This window comes from Martes martes (assembly GCF_963455335.1).
Source record: "Martes martes genome assembly, chromosome: 3".
Classification (NCBI taxonomy): Eukaryota; Metazoa; Chordata; class Mammalia; order Carnivora; family Mustelidae; genus Martes; species Martes martes.
In genome coordinates, this window is record NC_137890.1 from 102,456,710 (window position 1) to 102,476,152 (window position 19,443).

General features: G+C 39.3%; 1 protein-coding gene across 2 annotated transcripts in view; it reads left to right on the top strand.

Moving 5' to 3' along the window:
• Positions 1-16,068, top strand: part of UBXN4 (UBX domain protein 4) — a 53,181-nt gene extending 37,113 nt beyond the window's left edge. For both annotated transcript variants that reach the window (XM_080799797.1, XM_080799796.1), the window contains exons 11-13: positions 3,354-3,485; positions 4,442-4,641; positions 13,957-16,068. In XM_080799797.1, the coding sequence (XP_080655923.1) occupies positions 3,354-3,485; positions 4,442-4,641; positions 13,957-14,095 (471 nt within the window). In that variant the 3' untranslated portion in view covers positions 14,096-16,068. The remainder of the gene's footprint in view (positions 1-3,353; positions 3,486-4,441; positions 4,642-13,956) is intronic.
• Positions 16,069-19,443: the final 3,375 nt, after the last annotated feature.

Sequence of the window (19,443 nt, forward strand, 5' to 3'; positions counted from 1 at the left end):
AACTGAACTACTACTAGCTCACTGTTGACCAGAAGCCTTACCAATAACAGTTGATTAACACATATTTTGTATATTATATATACTATATATTACATTCTTAAAAGTTATCTAGATAAAAGGGAATGTTAAGAAAATCATAAGGAAGAGAACATACACTTATAGTGCTGCACTGTAAAAAATCCATGTCTGGGTGGGCCCACACAGTTCACATCCACGTTACTCAAAAGTCAGCTGTAGTTTTTATTCTCTGAATGAGCCTTTTTCAAAAAGGATTCTAGGCATTAGATGTCCTTTAGGATCTGGGCTCATCATATGTCCCACTCTTTGTCTCATGTGACTTTTCAAGGTTAAAATTAGGGTTCAGATCTTTCTCCTAGACCTCATCTCCCCATTTAGTCTGCTGTTTCACTTACGGATCCCAAGAGGGTACCTAAAAAGCTGTCTGCCTTCCTTCACTGGTGAGCTGGGCTTTGCAATGTAAAAACATTTTTAAGAATTCTTTTTTCCCTAGGGGCGTCTGGGTGGCTCAGTGGGTTAAGCTGCTGCCTTTGGCTCATGTCATGATCTCAGGGTCCTGGGATCGAGCCCCACATCGGGCTCTTTGCTCAGTGGGGAGCCTGCTTCTCTCTCTCTGTCTCTCTCTCTGACTGCCTCTCTGCCTGTTTGTGATCTTTCTCTGTCAAATCAATAAATAAAATCTAAAAAAAAAAAAAAAAGAGTTCTTTTCCCCTAAGCTTTATAGTGGAACAATCCCAGTAGCTTTGTTCTTTTGCCTTGGAGCCCCACTTGGGGCCTCCCAAAAGGGAATAATTGGTCGTGGCCTGAGTCGTACCATTTTTACCACAGGTAAGTGAAGGAGGAAGCCACATGAGAAAACAGAGCTTTGCATCAGTCCTATTAGAACTTTATTTCAGGGGTGCCGGGGTGGCTCAGTCATTAGGCATCTGTCTTCAGCTCAGGTCATGATCCCAGGGTTTGGGGATCAAGCCCCGCATCGGTTTCCCTGTTTGGCCGGGAGCCTGCTTCTCCCTCTGCCCCGCTTGTGTTCTCTCTCTCGCTGTGTCTCTGTCAAATAAATAAATAAAATCTTTTTAAAAAAAAACTAAAAAAAAAAAACTTTATTTCAGTGCAGTAACCTAATTTTGTATTTTTGTATGTCCTCATGTTAGAGTAAGAACAGTGAGAGGTATGTATGTGATCTCCAGTTTTAAAAAAAATACAAAAAACAAAAGCATTAGTCTTTCTTTGGAATCTTCTAGGGAAAGAAAAACTCTTGGCTAAGATTTTACAAGTATAGGTGACTTAAAATTATGAAGGTGATCATGGTGCTGCCCAGTGTGGCGGGTTCCTGGATCTGGGATCGTGTGTGTAGCACGGATAGACTATGGGACATTTATTTTTTTGAGACAAGGAAGACATGAACTCCTGATTTTATGTATATGAAGAAAGTTCTGGACTATTCCAGATTTTTTTTTTTTTTTAAAGACTTTATTTATTTATTTGACAGACAGAGATCACAAGTAGACAGAGAGAAAGGCAGAGAGAGGAGGAAGCAGGCTCCCCGCTGAGCGGAGAGCCCGATGCGGGGCTCGATCCCAGGACCCTGGGATCATGACCCGAGCCGAAGGCAGAGGCTTTAACCCACTGAGCCACCCAGGCGCCCCACTATTCCAGATTTTTAATAGGGAATGCCTATAATCCAGATGTACATCAGAGAGATAGTAATAAAAGTTTGCCAAAGTATAGTGAAAACTAGTGGCAAACTGCAGGAATATTCAAAAGAGATATTGAAACTGTTCATTTTTGTTCAATTTGTTTAGATGGTTTTAGGGACTATAATCTTGCTATGTTGTAGTCATTTTGGGATTGTAAAAGCTTAGGTACTCTTTGGATTTGGTAGCTTTGAGCTACTTTTTTTTTTTTTTAAGATTTTATTTATTTATTTGACAGACCACAAGTAGGCAGAGAGGCAGGCAGAGAGAGAGGAGGAAGCAGGCTCCCTGTTGAGCAGAGAGCCCGATGTGGGGCTCAATCCCAGGATCCTGAGATCATGACCTGAGCCAAAGGCAGAAGCTTTAACCCACTCAGCCACCCAGGCGCCCCATGAGCTACTTTTTGAAGCACAAAGTTTTTATAAAGGTTTTTGTGAGTTTACATTTGAATGAACTTTTTTAAATTTACTATTTTTTTTTAAGATTTTCTTTTTGTCAGAGAGAGCAGAAGCAGAGGGAGAAGCAGACAGAGGGAAAAGCAGGCTCCCTGCTGAGCAAGGAGCCGGATGAGGGATTCAGTCTGAGGACTCTGGGATTGGGATCATGACCTGAGCTGAAGGCAGCCGCTTAATCCACTGAGCCACCCAAGTGTCCCAATTTTTTTTTTAAGATTTTATGTATTTTTTAAATTATTTTTATTAACATGATGTATTATTTGCCCCAGGGGTACAGGTCTGTGAATCATCAGGCTTACACATTTCACAGCACTCACCATAGCACATAACCCTCCCCAGTGTCCATCACCCAGCCACCCAGCCCTCCCCCCTACCCCCCAGCAACCCTCAGTTTGTTTCATGAGATTAAAAGTCTCTTATGTATGGTTTATCTCCCTCCCGATCCCATCTTGTTTCATTTTTTCCTTCCCTACCCCCCAAACTCCCCACTCTGCCTCTCAAATTCCTCATATCAGGGAGATCATATGATAATTGTCTTTCTCTGATTGACTTATTTCACTCAGCATAATACCCTCTAGTTCCATCCACGTCATTGCAAATGGCAAGATTTCATTTCTTTTGATGGCTGCATAGTATTCCATTGTAGATAGATAGATATATATATCTATATCTATCTATCTCACATCTTCTTTATCCATTCATCTGTTGATGGACATCTGGTTTCTTTCCATAGTTTGGCTCTTGTGAGCATTGCTACTATAAACATTCGGGTGCACATGCCCCTTCATCACTGCATTTGTATCTTTAGGGTACATACCCAGTAGTGCGATTGCTGGGTCATAGGGTAGCTCTGTTTTCAACTTTTTGAGGAAGGATTTTATGTATTTTTTTTGAGAAAGAGAGAGAGAGAGCATGTGCAGGGTGGGCACAGGAGGAGGGAGGGGGAGAGAGGATCTGGACCAGAGTCTGCTCTGAGCAGGGCCTGATACAAGGCTGATCTCACAAAACTGAGATCATGACTTGACCCAAAACCAAGAGTTAGACACTTAACCGACTGAGCCCCTGAATGAACTTTAAAATTAAGGCAATTTGAATTAAAGCAGTTGTTTTGGATGCATTTGGTGTGTAATATCTTACTTTAAAAAGGCACCTTTGTAAGGTTTTAAAACTTACTGTTATGTTACAGACTGTTGGCAACACTTACGGTAATTTTTCACTAGCAACCATGTTTCCCCGGAGGGAATTTACCAAAGAAGATTATAAAAAGAAATTGTTGGATTTGGAACTTGCCCCAAGTGCTTCAGTGGTACTGTTGCCAGTATGTATATACGTATTTTTTTTTCTATCTCTATAATCCTGTTTGTTTTACTCTTGATCATTTCTTAAAATCAGTGGAAGGGATGGTAAAACATGTACCTTGGGTAATTAAATTCAGATTGTCTGAAAAATGTTAGATTAATTTATTGTTCCATTATCCTGTGCATTTTATATTTGTATTGCTAATGAGGCACTAAATAAATACTTTAGTTTTCACCTTTTTTCCTCACCTATTTTCATGTACAAAAAGGACCAGTAAGAGAAGAAAATAAGAAATGCGTAGTATTGGTCTAATGTATAGTTTTAGTGTCTTTCATGTATGTACGACCTTACTGGTTTACCAAGTTTTTTAAAAAAAATTTTAACGTAAAAGTAACTTTGATTTTTAAACATATTCATCACATTTGATCCTCACAACAATATTTTAATCTCTGATGAAGAGGCTCAGAAAGTTTAAATGACTTTGCCAAGGCATCCCCTAAGTTCCAGAGATGGAGAGCCTGGTCTTCTGTATCTTGATTAGGATAGCTTTCCTGGTTCTGAATTAGAGCCCCACACCTAAAACAATTAGCCTTCCAGTAATCAGGATTAATTTGTATTCACTAAGGTTTTGAAAACTTTGCCTGTTTTTTAATAAGCGAGGAAGACTTTTCTTACCAAAGTTGATTTCATTATAAAAAGGTTAGTTTTCTTAAAACTGATTGGTTCATTTCACCAAGAACTACTTTTTAGTTTCATTGTTGTGATTACTCCTTTAAAAAACAGAGCTCCTGAAGTTCCCAGAAGTTTGTATAAAATATACACCTGAAAAAAAGCAGAAGATGGTAATTTTACCTTCTTGCAGTAAACTAAAGTCAATAGGACTTTGTTTTCCAGATAAAAGATTCATCTAGAACCTTGAGTGTGATGTGATTTGGCTCATGTAGCTTTTATTGAGGTTTATTTCTTAATTTTTAGGCCGGAAGACCAAATACATCCATGGTACATTCTTCCAGTGGAGACTTTTGGACATTGTTGGGGACAGTCCTTTACCCATTCCTCGCCATCTGGAGATTGATTAGCAACTTCCTATTTAGTAACCCTCCTGCACAGACCTCTGTGAGAGCAGCAACATCAGAGTCCTCAAACCTTGCATCAACTAGCAACTCAGAAAAAAGGTATCTGTGTTTTTCCCATTTGCAGAATGTATTAGTAATGCCCAGTGCCTTATTCAAAATGAACATTTTTGTTATGGGTACTATGCCATCTTTCTACATAAGGGAAAAAATTTAAATGTTCTGAAGTTTTACTGTATCATCTCTCCTGAGAAGCTCACTACCTGAGTTTTCTCAACCACCTTTCTAGAACCTACGCCTACTACTTTGTTTATTGACTTCTCCTTATCCCATAACTGTAAGGGCACATTTTTTTTTTCCAGGACTAAATAGTAGTATCTTTCTTGCTAACCATGTTTTGTCCAACAAGATATTTCATTTAATTAATTTCTCACAGTTATCTTGCATCCATTTTTTTGGAGGTGTCACTGTGCTTTAGATAATTGTAATCCTTTGTAGCAGCTCTTTGGTCTGCTGCTTGTCTTCTACCTGTCTTCATTCAGAGCAAGACCAGGCTGTGAAAACTGGATATTCATTTGAAAATTGTGCCTTCTTCAGAGTGTTATTTTACACTGGTCCCTTAAACAAGAGGCCTTCTTTTGATTGCAGATGGCCAAGGTTAGCATGGTAATTCTAAATAATACCAATGATTTTAGCTTATACCTCTGTTAAGATTCTGCATATTTGAAACAGGTTAATGGGAAGTATTTTCCTGGAAGGTAGGATTGTAGTTTTTTCTAATTAAATAATAGCACGGTTTATTATAATATATACCTCTTGCTGTTAAACACTGTTGAGGGGCGCCTGGGTGGCTCAGTGGTTTAAAGCCTCTGCCTTCGGCTCAGGTCATAATCCCAGGGTCTTGGGATCCAGCCCTGCATCGGGCTCTCTGCTCAGCAGGGAGCCTGCTTCCTCCTCTCTCTCTCTGCCTGCCTCTCTGCCTACTTGTAATCTCTAGCAAATAAATAAATAAAATCTTAAAAAAAAAAAAACCACAAAAAACAAAAAAAGATTTTAAACACTGTTGAGCCCATTAATAGGCATTATAGCGCATACACCAATTCTATGTGATAAGTAATGAAAATCCTTGCCTCTGCCATCAGTAAGTAAAGTCCTTGATCTTATATCCTGTTGACTCTCTAGATGAAGATTTAGTGAGTATTATAATTGGGCTGATTTAGCCTTTATCTTGATTTCTTTTGTAACTATTAGGAAAACCAGTCATATTCTTAGTATATTACTTAAGCGAGGATACAGGGAAATTCTTCTCTAGCCTGGGAACAGCATTCAAACTAGGTCTTATTAGTGCTGAATTTTAGAATTTTTACTGAGTAGTGGGTAGAAGCATTTAATTCTGAATTACTGTTACACAGCATAGCTTGCTGTGTGGGGGGGTGTGTGTGTGTTTCTTTTTAAAGTATTGCTTTCATGCTCATGACCCTGAAACCAAGAGTCACAAGCTCTTCTGACTAAGCCAGCCAGGTGCCCTGCTGTGTGGGCTTTTAAAACTTACTTCAAATAAGGGAAGAGATACTGGGATGGGGCAAAGGATGGATGAATGCATATCTGGAGAGCAAAGCTTTGTGTCCTACTGTTAGTTGGTTGCCACGCCCCCCGCCCATCCATTGGAGAATGCCTTAGCTTAAATTTCACCCGTTTTCCTTTCCATTTTCAGATGCTGAAAGCCTTTTTGTTGTTTTTTTTTTTTTTGCAGTTGTCATTTATGAAATACATTTATTCATTGGACAATAAAACATATTTTCCTACAAACCTTTTCCTTTCTATTCTAAATCCATTCATTTAGTCACTCAAATAAAATCCATAGTCAACTTTTTGCCCTCCCTTTTCCCTTACTCTTCTATATCAAATCTGTCAAAATTTCACAGATTTAATCTCCTAAATATATTTTGTTTCATTCCTTTCCACTGTCTTAGTCAAAGATCTCATAATTTCTCACCAGAATCATTGGAGTAATCCAGTTGATCTTCCTACCGCTAGATTTGCGTCTGTCCCTTGGTTTAACCAGATTATTGCATGAGTTAACTTTCTTTTCTTTTTTCTGCTCTCCTTTCTTTTCCTCCCTCCCTGCCTCCTCTTTTTCTTTCATCACTTTGTTCTTCCTTGTTTGCTTTCTTCCTTTCTTTCTTTCATTATTAACATATAACATATAATTTGTTTCAAGGATACAGGTCTGTGATTCATCAGTCTTACACTATACACAGTACTCGCCACATCACATACCCTCCCCTATCTCCATCACCCAACCACTCCATCCCCTCACCCCCTTTCCCTCCAGCAACTCTCAGTTTGTTTCCTGAGATTTAGAGTCTCTTATGGTCTGTCTCCCTCTCTGGTTTTGTCTTGTTTCACTTTTCTCTTTCCCATTAAGTTCTGCTTATCAGTGAGATCATACAATAATTATCTTTCTCTGATTGACTTACTTTGCTTGTATAATATTCTCTAGTACCATCTACATCATTGCAAATGTCAAGATTTCATTTTTTGATGGCTGTGTAATATACCAGTGTGTATGTGTGTGTGTGCGCGCACGCGTGCGCACGTGCACACTACATCTTTACCCATTCATCTGTTGATAGACATTTGGACTCTAGTTTGGCTGTTGTGGACATTGTTACTGTAAACATTGGGGTACACGTGTCCCTTTGGATCAGTATATTTGTATCTTTGGGGTAAATCCCCAGTAGTGCAATTGCAGGGTCATAGGGTAGCTCTATTTTCAGCTTTTTTACGAACTTCCATACTGCTTTCCAGAGTGACTGTACCAGCTTGCATTCCCACCAACAGTGAAGGAGGGTTCTCCCTTCTCTGCATCCTCGTCAACACCTGTCGTTTCCTGATTGGTTAATTTTAGCCATTCGGACTGGTGTGAGGTGGTATCTCACTATGGTTTTGATTTGTATGTCCCTGATGCCGAGTGATGTGGAGTACTTTTTCATGTGTCCATTGGCCATTTGGATGTTTTCTTTAAAGAAATGTCTGTTTATGTCTTCTGCCCATTTCTTGATTGGATTATTTGTTCTTTGGCTATTGAGTTTAGTAAGTTCTTTATACATTTTGAATACAAGCCCTTTATCTGCTATGTCCTTTGCAGATATCTTCTCCTATTCTGTCATTGTCTTTTGGTTTTGTTGACTTTGCTTTGCAGAATACCCAACTTTTGTAGCAACATGGACAGGACTGGAAGAGATTATGCTGAGTGAAATAAGTCAAACAGAGAGAGTCAAGTATCATATGGTTTCACTTATTTGTGGAGCATAACAAATAATATAGAGGACAAGGGTAGATGGAGAGGAGAAGGGAGTTGAGGGAAATTGGAAGGGGAGGTGAACCATGAGAGACTATGGACTCTGAAAAACAACCTGAGGGTTTTGAAGGGGCGGCGGGGGCGGGAGGTTGGGGGAACCAGGTGGTGGGTATTAGGGAGGGCACAGATTGCATGGAGCACTGGGTGTGGTGAAAAAACAATGAATACTGTTAACGCTGAAAATAAATAAAAAATTTATTTAAAAAAAAAAAAAAAGCTTTTGATCTTGGTGAAGTCCCTGTAGTTCATTTTTGCCCTTGCTTCCCTTGCCTTCAGCAACATGTCTAGCAAGATGTTGCTGCAGCTGAGGATGAAGAGATTGCTGCCTATGTTCTCCTCAAGGATTTTGATGGATTCCTGTCTCATATTGAGGTCTCTCATCCATTTTGAGTCTATTTGTGTGTGTGGTATAAGGAAATGGTCCAGTTTCATTCTCCCACATGTGGCCGTCCAGTTTTCCCAATACCATTTTTTGAAGAGACTGTCTTTTTTCATTGGATATTCTTTCCTGCTTTGTCAGAGATTAGTTGGCTATTGAGTCAGGGATCCATTTTTGAGTTCTCTATTCTGTTCCATTAATCTGTGTGTCTGTTTTCGTGCCAGTACCATACTGTCTTGATGATTAAAGCTTTGTAATAGAGCTTGAATTCCGGAATTGTGATGCCACCAGCTTTGGTTTTCTTTTTCAACATTCCTCTGGCTATTTGGGGTCTATTCTGGTTCCATACAAATTCAAGATTATTTGTTCAAAGTCTGTGAAAAAAGTTGATGGTATTGTATTTTGATGGGATTGCATTGCATGTGTAGATTGCTCTAGGTAGCATAGACATTTACACATACGTTCTTCTAACCCATGAGCATGGAACATTTTTCCATTTCTTTGTGTCTTCCTCAATTTCTTTCATGAGTATTCCATAGTTTTCTGAATACAGATCCTTTCCCTCTTTGGTTAGATTTATTCCTAGGTATCTTATGGTTTGGGGTGCAATTTTAAATGGGATCGACTCCTTAATTTCTCTTTTTTTTGGTCTCCTTGTTGGTATATACAAATGCAACTGATTTCTGTGCATTGATTTTATGTGCTGCCACTTTACTGAATTTCTGTATGATTTCTAGCAGTTTTAGGGTGGAGTCTTTAGGTTTTCCACATAAAGTATCATATCATCTGCAAAGAATGAGAGTCTGATGACTTCTTTGCCTATTTGGATGCCTTTTATTTTTGTTGTCTGATTGCTGAGGCTGGGACTTGTAGTTTTATGTTGAACAGCAGTGGTGATAGTGGACATCCCTGCCTTGTTCCTGACCTCAGGGGAAAAGCTCTCAGTTTTTCCCCATTGGGAATGATATTTGCTGTGGGTTTTTCATGGACGGCTTTGATGATGTGGTATGTACTCTCTATCCCTACACTGTGAAGTGTTTTAATCAAGAAAGGATGCTGTACTTTGTCAGATGCTTTTTCTGCATCTATTGAGAGGATTATATGATTCTTGTCCTTTCTTTTATTAATGTATTGTATCACATTGATAGATTTTCAGATGTTGAACCAACCTTGCAGCCCAGGAATAAATTCCACTTGGTCATAGTGAATAATCCTTTTAATGTACTGTTGGATCCTATTGGCTAGTATTTTAGTGAGAATTTTTATATCCATGTTCATCAGGGATATTGGTCTGTAATTCTCCTTTTTGGTGGGGTCTTTGGTTTTGGGGTCAAGATAATGCTGGCCTCAAAAAGAGTTTGGACTTTTTCCTTCCATTCCTATTTTTTGCAACAGTTTCAGGAGAATAAGTATTAATTCTTCTTTAAATGTTTGGTAGAATTCCCCTGGGAAGCCATCTGGCTCTGGGCTCTAGTTTGTTGGGAGGTTTTTTATTACTGCTCAGTTTCCCTGCTGGTTATGGGTTTGTTCAGGTTTACTCTTCCTGGTTCAGTTTTGGTAGTTTATATGTCTTTAGGGATGCATCTGTTCCTTCTGTGTTGTCTAATTTGTTGGCATATAGTTGCTCATAATATGTTCTTATACTTGTTTGTATTTGTTTGGTGTTGGTTGTGATTTCTCCTCTTTCATGATTTTATTTATTTGCGTCCTTTCTCTTTTCTTTTTGATAAGTCTGGCCAGGGGTTTATTAATCTTATTAATTCTTTCAAAGACCAGCTCCTAGTTTCGTTGATCTGTTCTACTGCTCTTCTGGTTTCTATTTCATTGATTTCTACTCTTACCTTTATTATTTCTCTTCTGCTGGGTTTAGGCTTTATTTGCTGTTTTTTCTCCAGCTCCTTTAGGTGTAGGATTAGGTTGTATATTTGAGACCTTTCTTGTTTCTTGAGAAGGGCTTGTAGTGCCGTATACTTCCTTCTTAGGACCACCTTTGCTATACCCCAAGGATTTTGAACAGTTGTGTTTTCATTTTTATTTGTTTCCATGAATTTTTAAAATTCTTTAATTTTCTGGTTGACCCACTCATTCTTTAGTAGGATGCTCTTTAGCCTCCATGTATTTGAGTTCTTTCCAACTTTCCTCTGGTGATTGAGTCTCCAAGCATTGTGGTCCAAAAATACACAGGGAATGATCCCAATCTTTTGGTACTGCTTGACACCTGATATGTAACCCAGGTTATGATCTGTTCTGGAGAATGTTCCATGTGCACTAGAGAAGAATGTGTATTCTGTTGCTTTGGGATGGAATGTTCTGAATATATCTGTGAAGTCCATCTGGTCCAGTGTGTCATTCAAAGCCCTTATTTCCTTGTTGATCTTAGATGATTGGCCCATTGCAGAGAGGGAGGGGGTGTTAACATCCCCTATATTATTGTATTATTGTCATCGTGTTTCTTCGATTTTGTTATTAACTGGTTTATATAATTGGCTGCTTCCATGTTAAGGGTATATATATTTACAGTTGTTAGATCTTCTTATTGGATAGACCCTTTAATTATGATATAGTATACTTCTTCATCTCTTATTACAGTCCTTGGTTTAAAATCTTATTTGTTTGATATAAGGATTGCTACGCCAGCTTTCTTTTGATGTCCATTAGCATGATAAATGGTTTTCCACCCCCTCACTTTCAATCTAGAGGTGTCTATGGGTCTAAAATGAGTCTCTTGCAGACAGCATATTGATGGGTCTTGCTTTTGATTGGGGCATTTAGCCCATTTACATTCAGGGTAACTGTTGAAAGATAGGAATTTAGTGCCATTTTGTATTGCCTGTAAGGTGCCTGTTACTGTGTATTGTCTCTGTTCCTTTCTGTTCTATGTTACTTTTGGGCTCTCTCTTTGCTTAGAGGACCCCTTTCAATATTTCTTGTAGGGCTGGTTTGGTGATCACAAATTGTTTTAGTTTCTGTTTATCCCGAAAGCTTTTTATCACTTCTGTTTTTAATGACAGTCTAGCTGGATAAAGTATTCTTGACTGTGTATTTTTCTTGTTTAGTACCCTGAATGTATCATGCTAGTTCTTTAAGGCCTGCCAGGTCTCTGTGGATAGGTCTGCTGCCAATCTAACGTTTCTCCTGTTACAGATTATAGACTTCTTGTCCTGAACTGCTTTCAGGATTTTCTCTTCGTCTCCGAGATTTGTAAGTTTTATTTTTAGATATTGGGGTGTTGACCTATTTTTCTTGATTTTGACAGGAATTCTTTGTGCCTCCTGGATTTTGATGTCGGTTTCCCTCCCCAAATTAGGGAAGTTCTCCACTATAATTTGCTCCAGTATACCTTCTGCCTCCCCCTTATTGTTCTTCTGGGATCCTAATTATTTTTAATATTATTTTGCTTTATTTTATCATTTATCTCTCGAATTCATCCCTCATGACCCAGTGATTGTTTCTCTTTTTCTCAGCTTCTTTATTCTCCATCATTTGGTCTTCTATAGCACTAATTCTCTCCTGCCTCACTTATCCTATCAGTTAAAGCCTCCATTTTTTATTGCACCTCATCAATAACCTTTTTGATTTCGACTAACAGATCTTAGTTTTTAGATTTTTTAGATTTTAGTTCTTTCATTTCTCCAGGAAGGGATTTGCTAGTGTCTTTATAATCATTATTCTGAACTTTAGTTCCAGCATTATACTGATGTCCATATTGATTAAGTCCTTGGCAGTCAGTACTGCCTCTTCTCTTTTTTGAGGTGAGTTTTTCCATTTTGTCATTTTGTTGAGAATAGATGAACAAGAAAACAAAATACTCAGAGGGCAGCCATGACCCCAAAGAAATGTACCCTAAACAAATCAGACCTGATATGGTGGGGGCGGGGGGTGGGTAGAATATGATCAGGCTGGTGTATAGAACAGAGCCATACACTAGATTTTGGGTATATTTTGGTCTGTTAGAAGAAACTGCATCCCAAAATTTTAAAGAAAGAAAAACTTACATATATATGTGCAAAAATAAGGTTAAATACAATATGGCTGTAAAATAGAAAATTAAAAAAGGATTTTAGGAAAGGAATTGATAAGTTGAAAAAGGAAAGAAGAACAGTCTTTTAAGAAAAGAAAAAAAATTCAAAGACTGTTTTTCAAAAGGTTCAAAGACTAAAGAATCATGGGGAAAAAGCCGTGAATTCTATGTGCTGTATTCTCTTAGCACTGGAATTTTGCAGTTCTCATTGATCGGAAACTTGGTCTTGGCCGGGTATTCTTGCTGATCTTCTGGGGGAGGGGCCTGTTGCAGTGATTCTCAAATGTCTTTGCCCAAGACAGAACTGTACCGCCCTTGCCAGGGGCCAGGCTAAGTAATCTGCTCAGGTTACAGTAGTTTTTGTTCCCTGAAGGCTTTCCTCTTGGCTTTAGAGGATGAGAATGAACATGGTGGCATCCCACTCTCTGGCCCCAGAGGAACCGAGAGCTTGGGCTCCCCTCCTCAGTGCACTCTCAGAGAAAAGCAGTCCATCACTCCTGTCTCCCTGGTCTCTGTCCACACACTCGGTTACACCCAGTGTGTAACCGAGCATTTCTGTCTCTGGCACGTGGCCCTGTTTAGACTCCCCAAACCCAGCAGATTCCTGGGGTGCACTCCCATTCTGCTTCTCCCAAGGGAGGAAGGGGAATCTCCCTGCATCTGCCACTTGTGGGTCCCTACTTGAAGAGCAGTGGCCCAGCTGTGCAGCAGATCATGGTTTGTGGCAACCCTGAGCAGAAAGCCAACTTCTGGGCTCACTGTTGGCAGCCGGATTCCCCGCTCTGGTACTTGGGAGCTTTGCCACACTCAGGCACCCCCGGTGTTTCTGTGACCCCAAGGGTCCTGAGACTATACTCTTCCAACAAGGGTTCCACCCCTCGCTTAGCCACCAGGGTGATGTCCCTCAGTGGAGCAGACTTCTGAAAGTTCCAATTTCATGCTCTGCTGCTCTCTTGCTGGTAGTTGGCTGACCAACGCTCCCTCCCCACGCGGTCTTTCCCATATGTTGTCCCAGATTCACTTCTCCACACCTCCTACCTTCCAGAAAGTGGTCACTTTTCTGTTCATAGAGTTGTAGCTAGTCTTTTCTTCGATCTCTGGTTGAGTTTGCAGGTGTTGAGAATGGTTTGATAGCTATCTAGCTGAGTTCCTGGGACCAGACAAAATTTAGGTCTCCTACTCCTCCACCATCTTGGACGCTGTCAACCTGTTTGTTCTCAATAGATTTTATGTAAATCAATCCTTACAGATTATGAAAGGATTAAAAACTAATAATTGATGATTTCTATAAATTAGAAATGGAGCTTGGATAAGCTCTAGGGTGTCATGTAAGTTATTCACATTTTAGTTTGCATAAATAATAAAGCAAAGGTTATTTAGCAGGTGGCCCCTTTCTCCTAAGACTTAGAAATTCATCAAGAGAAACATGGAAATGGAGCAGTGACTGGGCTGGTTTGGCTTGGAGAACAGTTGAAGTTAAACTGCCAAAAACGTATATAGTCTTGTGTCATGTTAGGAGATGCGATTATCTCCCCTGGACTCTCCATAAAGTACAGCTTCCTGTCCTGACGGAACTGTAAAGGAGATAGCTTTGTACGACTGCTGTTTTCACTTTTTGTCACCTTCTGTTCTCTCCCTCTCTTCTTACATCAGGGACCCAGTCAGGAAAAGAGTGCTGGAGAAACGGGGGGAAGACTTTAAAAAGGAGGGGAAGATCTACAGATTGAGGACTCAAGATGATGGTGAAGATGAAAACAACACCTGGAATGGAAATTCTACTCAACAGATGTAGTGTGACAAGTACAGTATGTGTAATAATCATTGTTTTCCCTTATGATTTAATGCAACTAAAATTCTACTGGAGAAGTGGGACTGCTTTTTTGTTTTCCAGCTGGTCTATAAAGTGTCTCTGTATTCCTGCTTAGTGGGTTAAAGTTGTTTAACTCCTCAGACAGCTCAAGAGATGATATAACTGGCTGCTAGGTCCTTGCATATGGTAACCAACTGCTAGAAGCCTAAAAGAATCAAAAGGTTTGCCACAGCCCCGTTATCTGCTTTCTTACTCAGTATCTCATATACCTGTTAGCCCCTTGCTCTCAGATGACAGGTTTTGTTTAGAGCTATTTTGCTCCAGAACTCTTAAGTCCACACGAAGTAACTGGTATGTCACTGAGTAATTTGACTCTGAGTCAGAGCATTTTTAACTAGCAAATCAGATGATAACTTATGTTTAACTTTTCTCTTTTTGCTCATCAGCTGCAAGCAAAATCTTGTAGTTTTTAATCTTAAACACTGAATAAAAAATCTTTTCCAAAAATCGAAATGATCTTAGTTTTGCTTTAAGTTTTGTTATCCTAGCATCTTTTTGTTGCACAGGGCTCTGTTGAGGTCATGTGTTTGATTCCCCCCGCCCCCAGTACTGCCCTGGAGCTATCTCAGAAAAGTAGCTGTGAAGCACCCTACTTGACATATAACTGGAGGAAGACGTTTTCTGACACACATGGGTGCTATGGTACTGTCTGTCCTAAGTCACTGAGGCATTACTTTGTTGGTGTCATGTTATGTACAGTCTTTGTTCTTCTCAGATGCAAAATAGCTGAGTTACAGGTAGTTCTCTTCTGCCTCTTTCCTGAAGTTTTGCTCTGGACAGTCACCTTTCAAAGACCTAAAGTACCTATAGGTAGGACAGGAAGTATGGAATAAAGATATGACTTTTGCTCATTTGGTTATTCTTAAGAATTTTAAAGAGATTCTTAACCTGATTTACATGATACTTCATCCCTTTGTTTTTGGTAATGGAGACCACTAACTCCTAATGTTTGAAAAAGAGAGTAAGCTTGACAGTTCCTCTTTTAACCTTCCATTTTTAGATTGGAAGATAGCACTTTTGAGTGTACTTACAGACTGACTTAATTTTGTGACAGGAGGAAGAAATTTTCTGAGAGCAAACTGTTTTTCACATATGAAGTAACAATTTTTAAAAACGGTAATAGTGTTGACAAGGAAACAGCCGGGCTCTGATGTTGGTAAGAGTGAAGACTGGTGTACTCTTTCCGGAAAACATCAACAACCTTAAATGTTTCAAACTCCTTGGTCATTTTTTCTGAGGAATGATCATAAATGTAGACAAAGTTTAGGTACAAACATACTCATTAAGTCTTAAACTGACCAAATGCCTTCTGCAGAAATAATCAGCTTTTGATGAGAAGAAATGGTACAGTACTAATTTATAATTCAGTTTAACATATATTCATTGACTATCTGTTATGTGTTGGGGGGAGAAAAGCAGAATACAGAGTTGTAGGTAGTCTGAGCTCATCTTTGTAAACACGTTTTATATATAGATAGTACCTGTATTGATAAAGTGTAAAGAAAACAACCAAACATTAGCAATGGTGAGATGGTTATATGTTCTTTTAATTCTTTTTGTACCCTATTAGGTTTTCCCAATTTTCTGCAATGATCGTATTGCTTAGATAGCTGAAAAAGTGAGTTTGGAAAAGAGAAATTTCCACCAAGCATCCCATTTAAATAAAGATTATAATCTTAAAAAATACAGCAAAATGTGATTTAAAAAAAACCCAAACCTTTCAAGTGGGTGTGACCCTGCTAATAGCTATTAGAAATATGCTTGCAGAAACCTGGAGTACCTCAAGTCTGTTTGCTTGAAAAAAATTAAATTTCGGAGAAACATACGTAAAAGAATCATTCACAGTCATTGAGTAGGAGGATCTCTCTCCTCAGCTTTATAATTTAAAAAGTATACTTGGTAAAAAAAATTCAAAACAATATAGAAGGCTGTAAAATAAAAATGAAGTCTCTTTCCTTACATCTTACCCCAATTCTAGTCCCCAGGGGCAACCTTTAATAAAAGAGTTTCTTTTGTAATCTTCAGAAAAATGTTAAGCATTTATAAGCCAATATGTGGTAATTTTAAAATACGATCATATTATATACACTTGCATCTTGTTTACTTACACAGTGTAGCTCTTTCCCTGTCAACACATAGCTACCTCATTATCAATGGCTATGTAACATTTTACTCGATAAATATACCCCAACTTATCTGTTCTCTGGTGGCATCCATTAATTATTACAGGTTGTTTTTTTTTCCACTTGTTTTTGTTTTTCTATTAGAAATACTGCTATACTGAACATCTTTGGGACAGTATCTTCTTAGCTGTGAAAATATACCAGTGGAATATGTTTGTATAAATGAGTCATGGAGTGTTTGCAGTTTGGATTATAAATGAAGCTGCCAGAATGCCGCCTCTAAATGCTCTGTGAATTTACCCTCCCATTGACAGTGTGTGAGAATGTTGATTTCCCCACATTCTTACCAACACTTAACACTTTTTCATCTTTGTCAGTGGTAAATGGAAAAGTGTTGGCATTTTATATTGCATTGTATTGATCACAAATGTAGTTGAGCATCTTTTAATATTATTGGTCATTTCAGTTTGAGAACTGCCTGTATTTGCCAGTTTTTTCATCATTATTTTTAAGAATTCCGTGTGCATAAAGAAATTTAGCCCTTTGTCTAGAATATGCTATAAGTATTTTCTCCTTGTTTATCTTTTGATGAGTATGTTGACAGTAATTTTTTGCCACAGTATTTGTATGATCAAATTAACCATGTTTTTCTTTATGGCCTCTGGGTCCTAAGTCTTGCTTATAAATACCTCTCTTCGAGAGTTGATTTTTAAAAATTCACCCATCTGTCCTAGTTTTCTCATGGTTTCATTTTTTTTTTTTTTACATTTAAATCTAGTATCCTGGGATGGGATCTGGCTCCCTTCCCTGTGGCTAACATCTTCAGGAGCTAACCTCTTGACCACCACCATTTATGGACTACTCCGTCTGTCCCCCTAATTTGGTATGCCACCTTTGTCCTGTCCTTTATGCCCATATGTAGTTATGTGTACAGTCTTGTCTTTTGTTGATCTCTTTTCTGTCTCTGCTACAACTTTATTTTTTTTAATAACTAGCTCTGTAATGTTTTGTGGGTTTTTAAAAGATTTTATTTATTTATTTATTTATTTGACAGCGAGAGAGGGTATACAAGCAGGGAGAGAGGGAGAGGGGAAGCAAGCTTCCCACCGAGCAGAGAGCCTAATGAGAGGCTCGACCCTAGGACCCTGGGATCCTGACCTGAGCTGAAGGCAAATGCTTAACAAGTGAGCCACACAGGCGCCCCTCTATAATGTTTTAATGTTCTTTTTTTGCCCAGATTGTTCTGGCTCTTCCTACAAGTTTATTTAATGTGAAACTTTCTATCAGTCTGTGTCCCCCTCCTCAAAAAAGTTACATTGATTTTGAGATTTAGAGGTAATTGACAACTAAAAATACTGTCTTTCTCTCAGAACCACCCTTACCCCCATCTGACAAAAACTTTTCCATTCTACTGATGGAGGAAAATGCTTCTAGCAGTGAAACTTTTTTTTTTTCTTAAAGATTTTATTTGAGAGAGAGCATGAGAGAGGAGAGGGTCAGAGTGGGGAGAAGCAGACTCCCTGTGAAGCTGGGAGCCCATGTGGGACTCCGATCCCGCTACTCCAGGATTATGACCTGAGCCGAAGGCAGTTGCTTAACCAACTAAGCCACCCAGGCGCCCAGCAGTGAAACATTTGATAGGAATTTTCTACAGATACAACAGGTTCAGGTAAGGAATGCCTGAAAGAAACAAAATTTCAAGCATAATCAGTCATTTATTTTAAGTAAACTCCATGCCACACGTGGGACTCAAACTCATGACCCCGTGGTCAGGAGTCGTATGCTCCACCGACTGAGCCAGCCAGGCACCCCATGGTCACTCTTAAATCTAGCTGAAAACTACTTTTTATTTTTAAATAACATTCTCCCTGGTATCTAGAAATAATGTATAGACCAGATAAGTTTTTAAGTATTCTACATTGGGATTGTCTTACTGTTATTGGCACCTTGAGGGGAATTGATAAAGACCACATCATCTTTCTGTGCTCCCACCAGCACTCTGGATGTGTTTTTGAATAAACACACAAAAGGAGCAGGTGTACTTTCTGTGCCCTGTCTCCAAAATGTGCTTGGTAGAGCTAGTGAGACATGGTCCTTTATCCTCAAGAGGCTGATAGTAGAAAAATACACACTCCCAGTATAAAATGGACAAGCTGTCCATAGTATAGTCCCTTCCATTTAGGCAGAAGGGACAGGGAGGAGATACGTTTGGGGGAATTTAGGGGAAGGTATGCAGAGGGAAAAGTGTATTATTGGAGCTGAGATGTGAAGGCGTTTTCAGAAGAAGGTGCATCCTAGGAAGAAGAACAGTATTTGCAAAGAAAGGAAGAGGGAATAGTCAAGGGCTTACACAAGGTTCAGAATTACCAGAAACAGAGAGAAAGAAGAGAAACAGGTTAAGTGAACCGTGGTCAGATTACAAGGCCTTTGAAGGCTATACTTGAGTCCTTAGAAGTCATTCTGGGCAGGGGAAAGGCAGGAAGGACATAAAAGTGGCTAAGGGAGGATCATTCAGAGGTCATCTCTCTTTGGATGTCAGGGTATCTCTGCCCAAGGAATATATAATGTAAGCAGAAAGCATGCGTCTGGTGGAAAAGCTTAGAAGCCCGAGAGGGCTTGTGTGACTGCATGAATTCCATGGAACCTACCTTCTCAAGGAGAAGCAGCTACAGGATATAGGGCATAGCTTATAGTACCATTTTTTTCTGAGCAACACAAGGTCTGAGACTGGGAAGCAGTTTGAAGGGGGGCAGGAGATGACAATGCAGTCCATCTGCACAATGTCTTATTAAAAGGATTGCTGTGGGTTTTGCTCATATTTCTACTTTTGAAGCTGCTGAACCTTAAAACCACCCGGTTAAGTGGCTCACAGAACCACCAGATGAGGTCCGTACTTGTATCTTTCCACAACAGCCAGGTGCAGGGTCTTCCAGTGCTCTGATGAATTCCTGATACTGGGACAAGATGCATGTATTTCCATCTTAATTAGAGACTTGTAAGATTCATGTGGTCTCTAACAGTGCAGAGGCCTGATGAAGAAATCCCGCCTGGGCAGAATAGAAGATCCTGAGGAGTTCTGTGGACAGTGAAGGTATACAGGCAAACTAGGCTTGTTTTGCAGAAGTGGAGCAAGTGGTAACTTGTAGG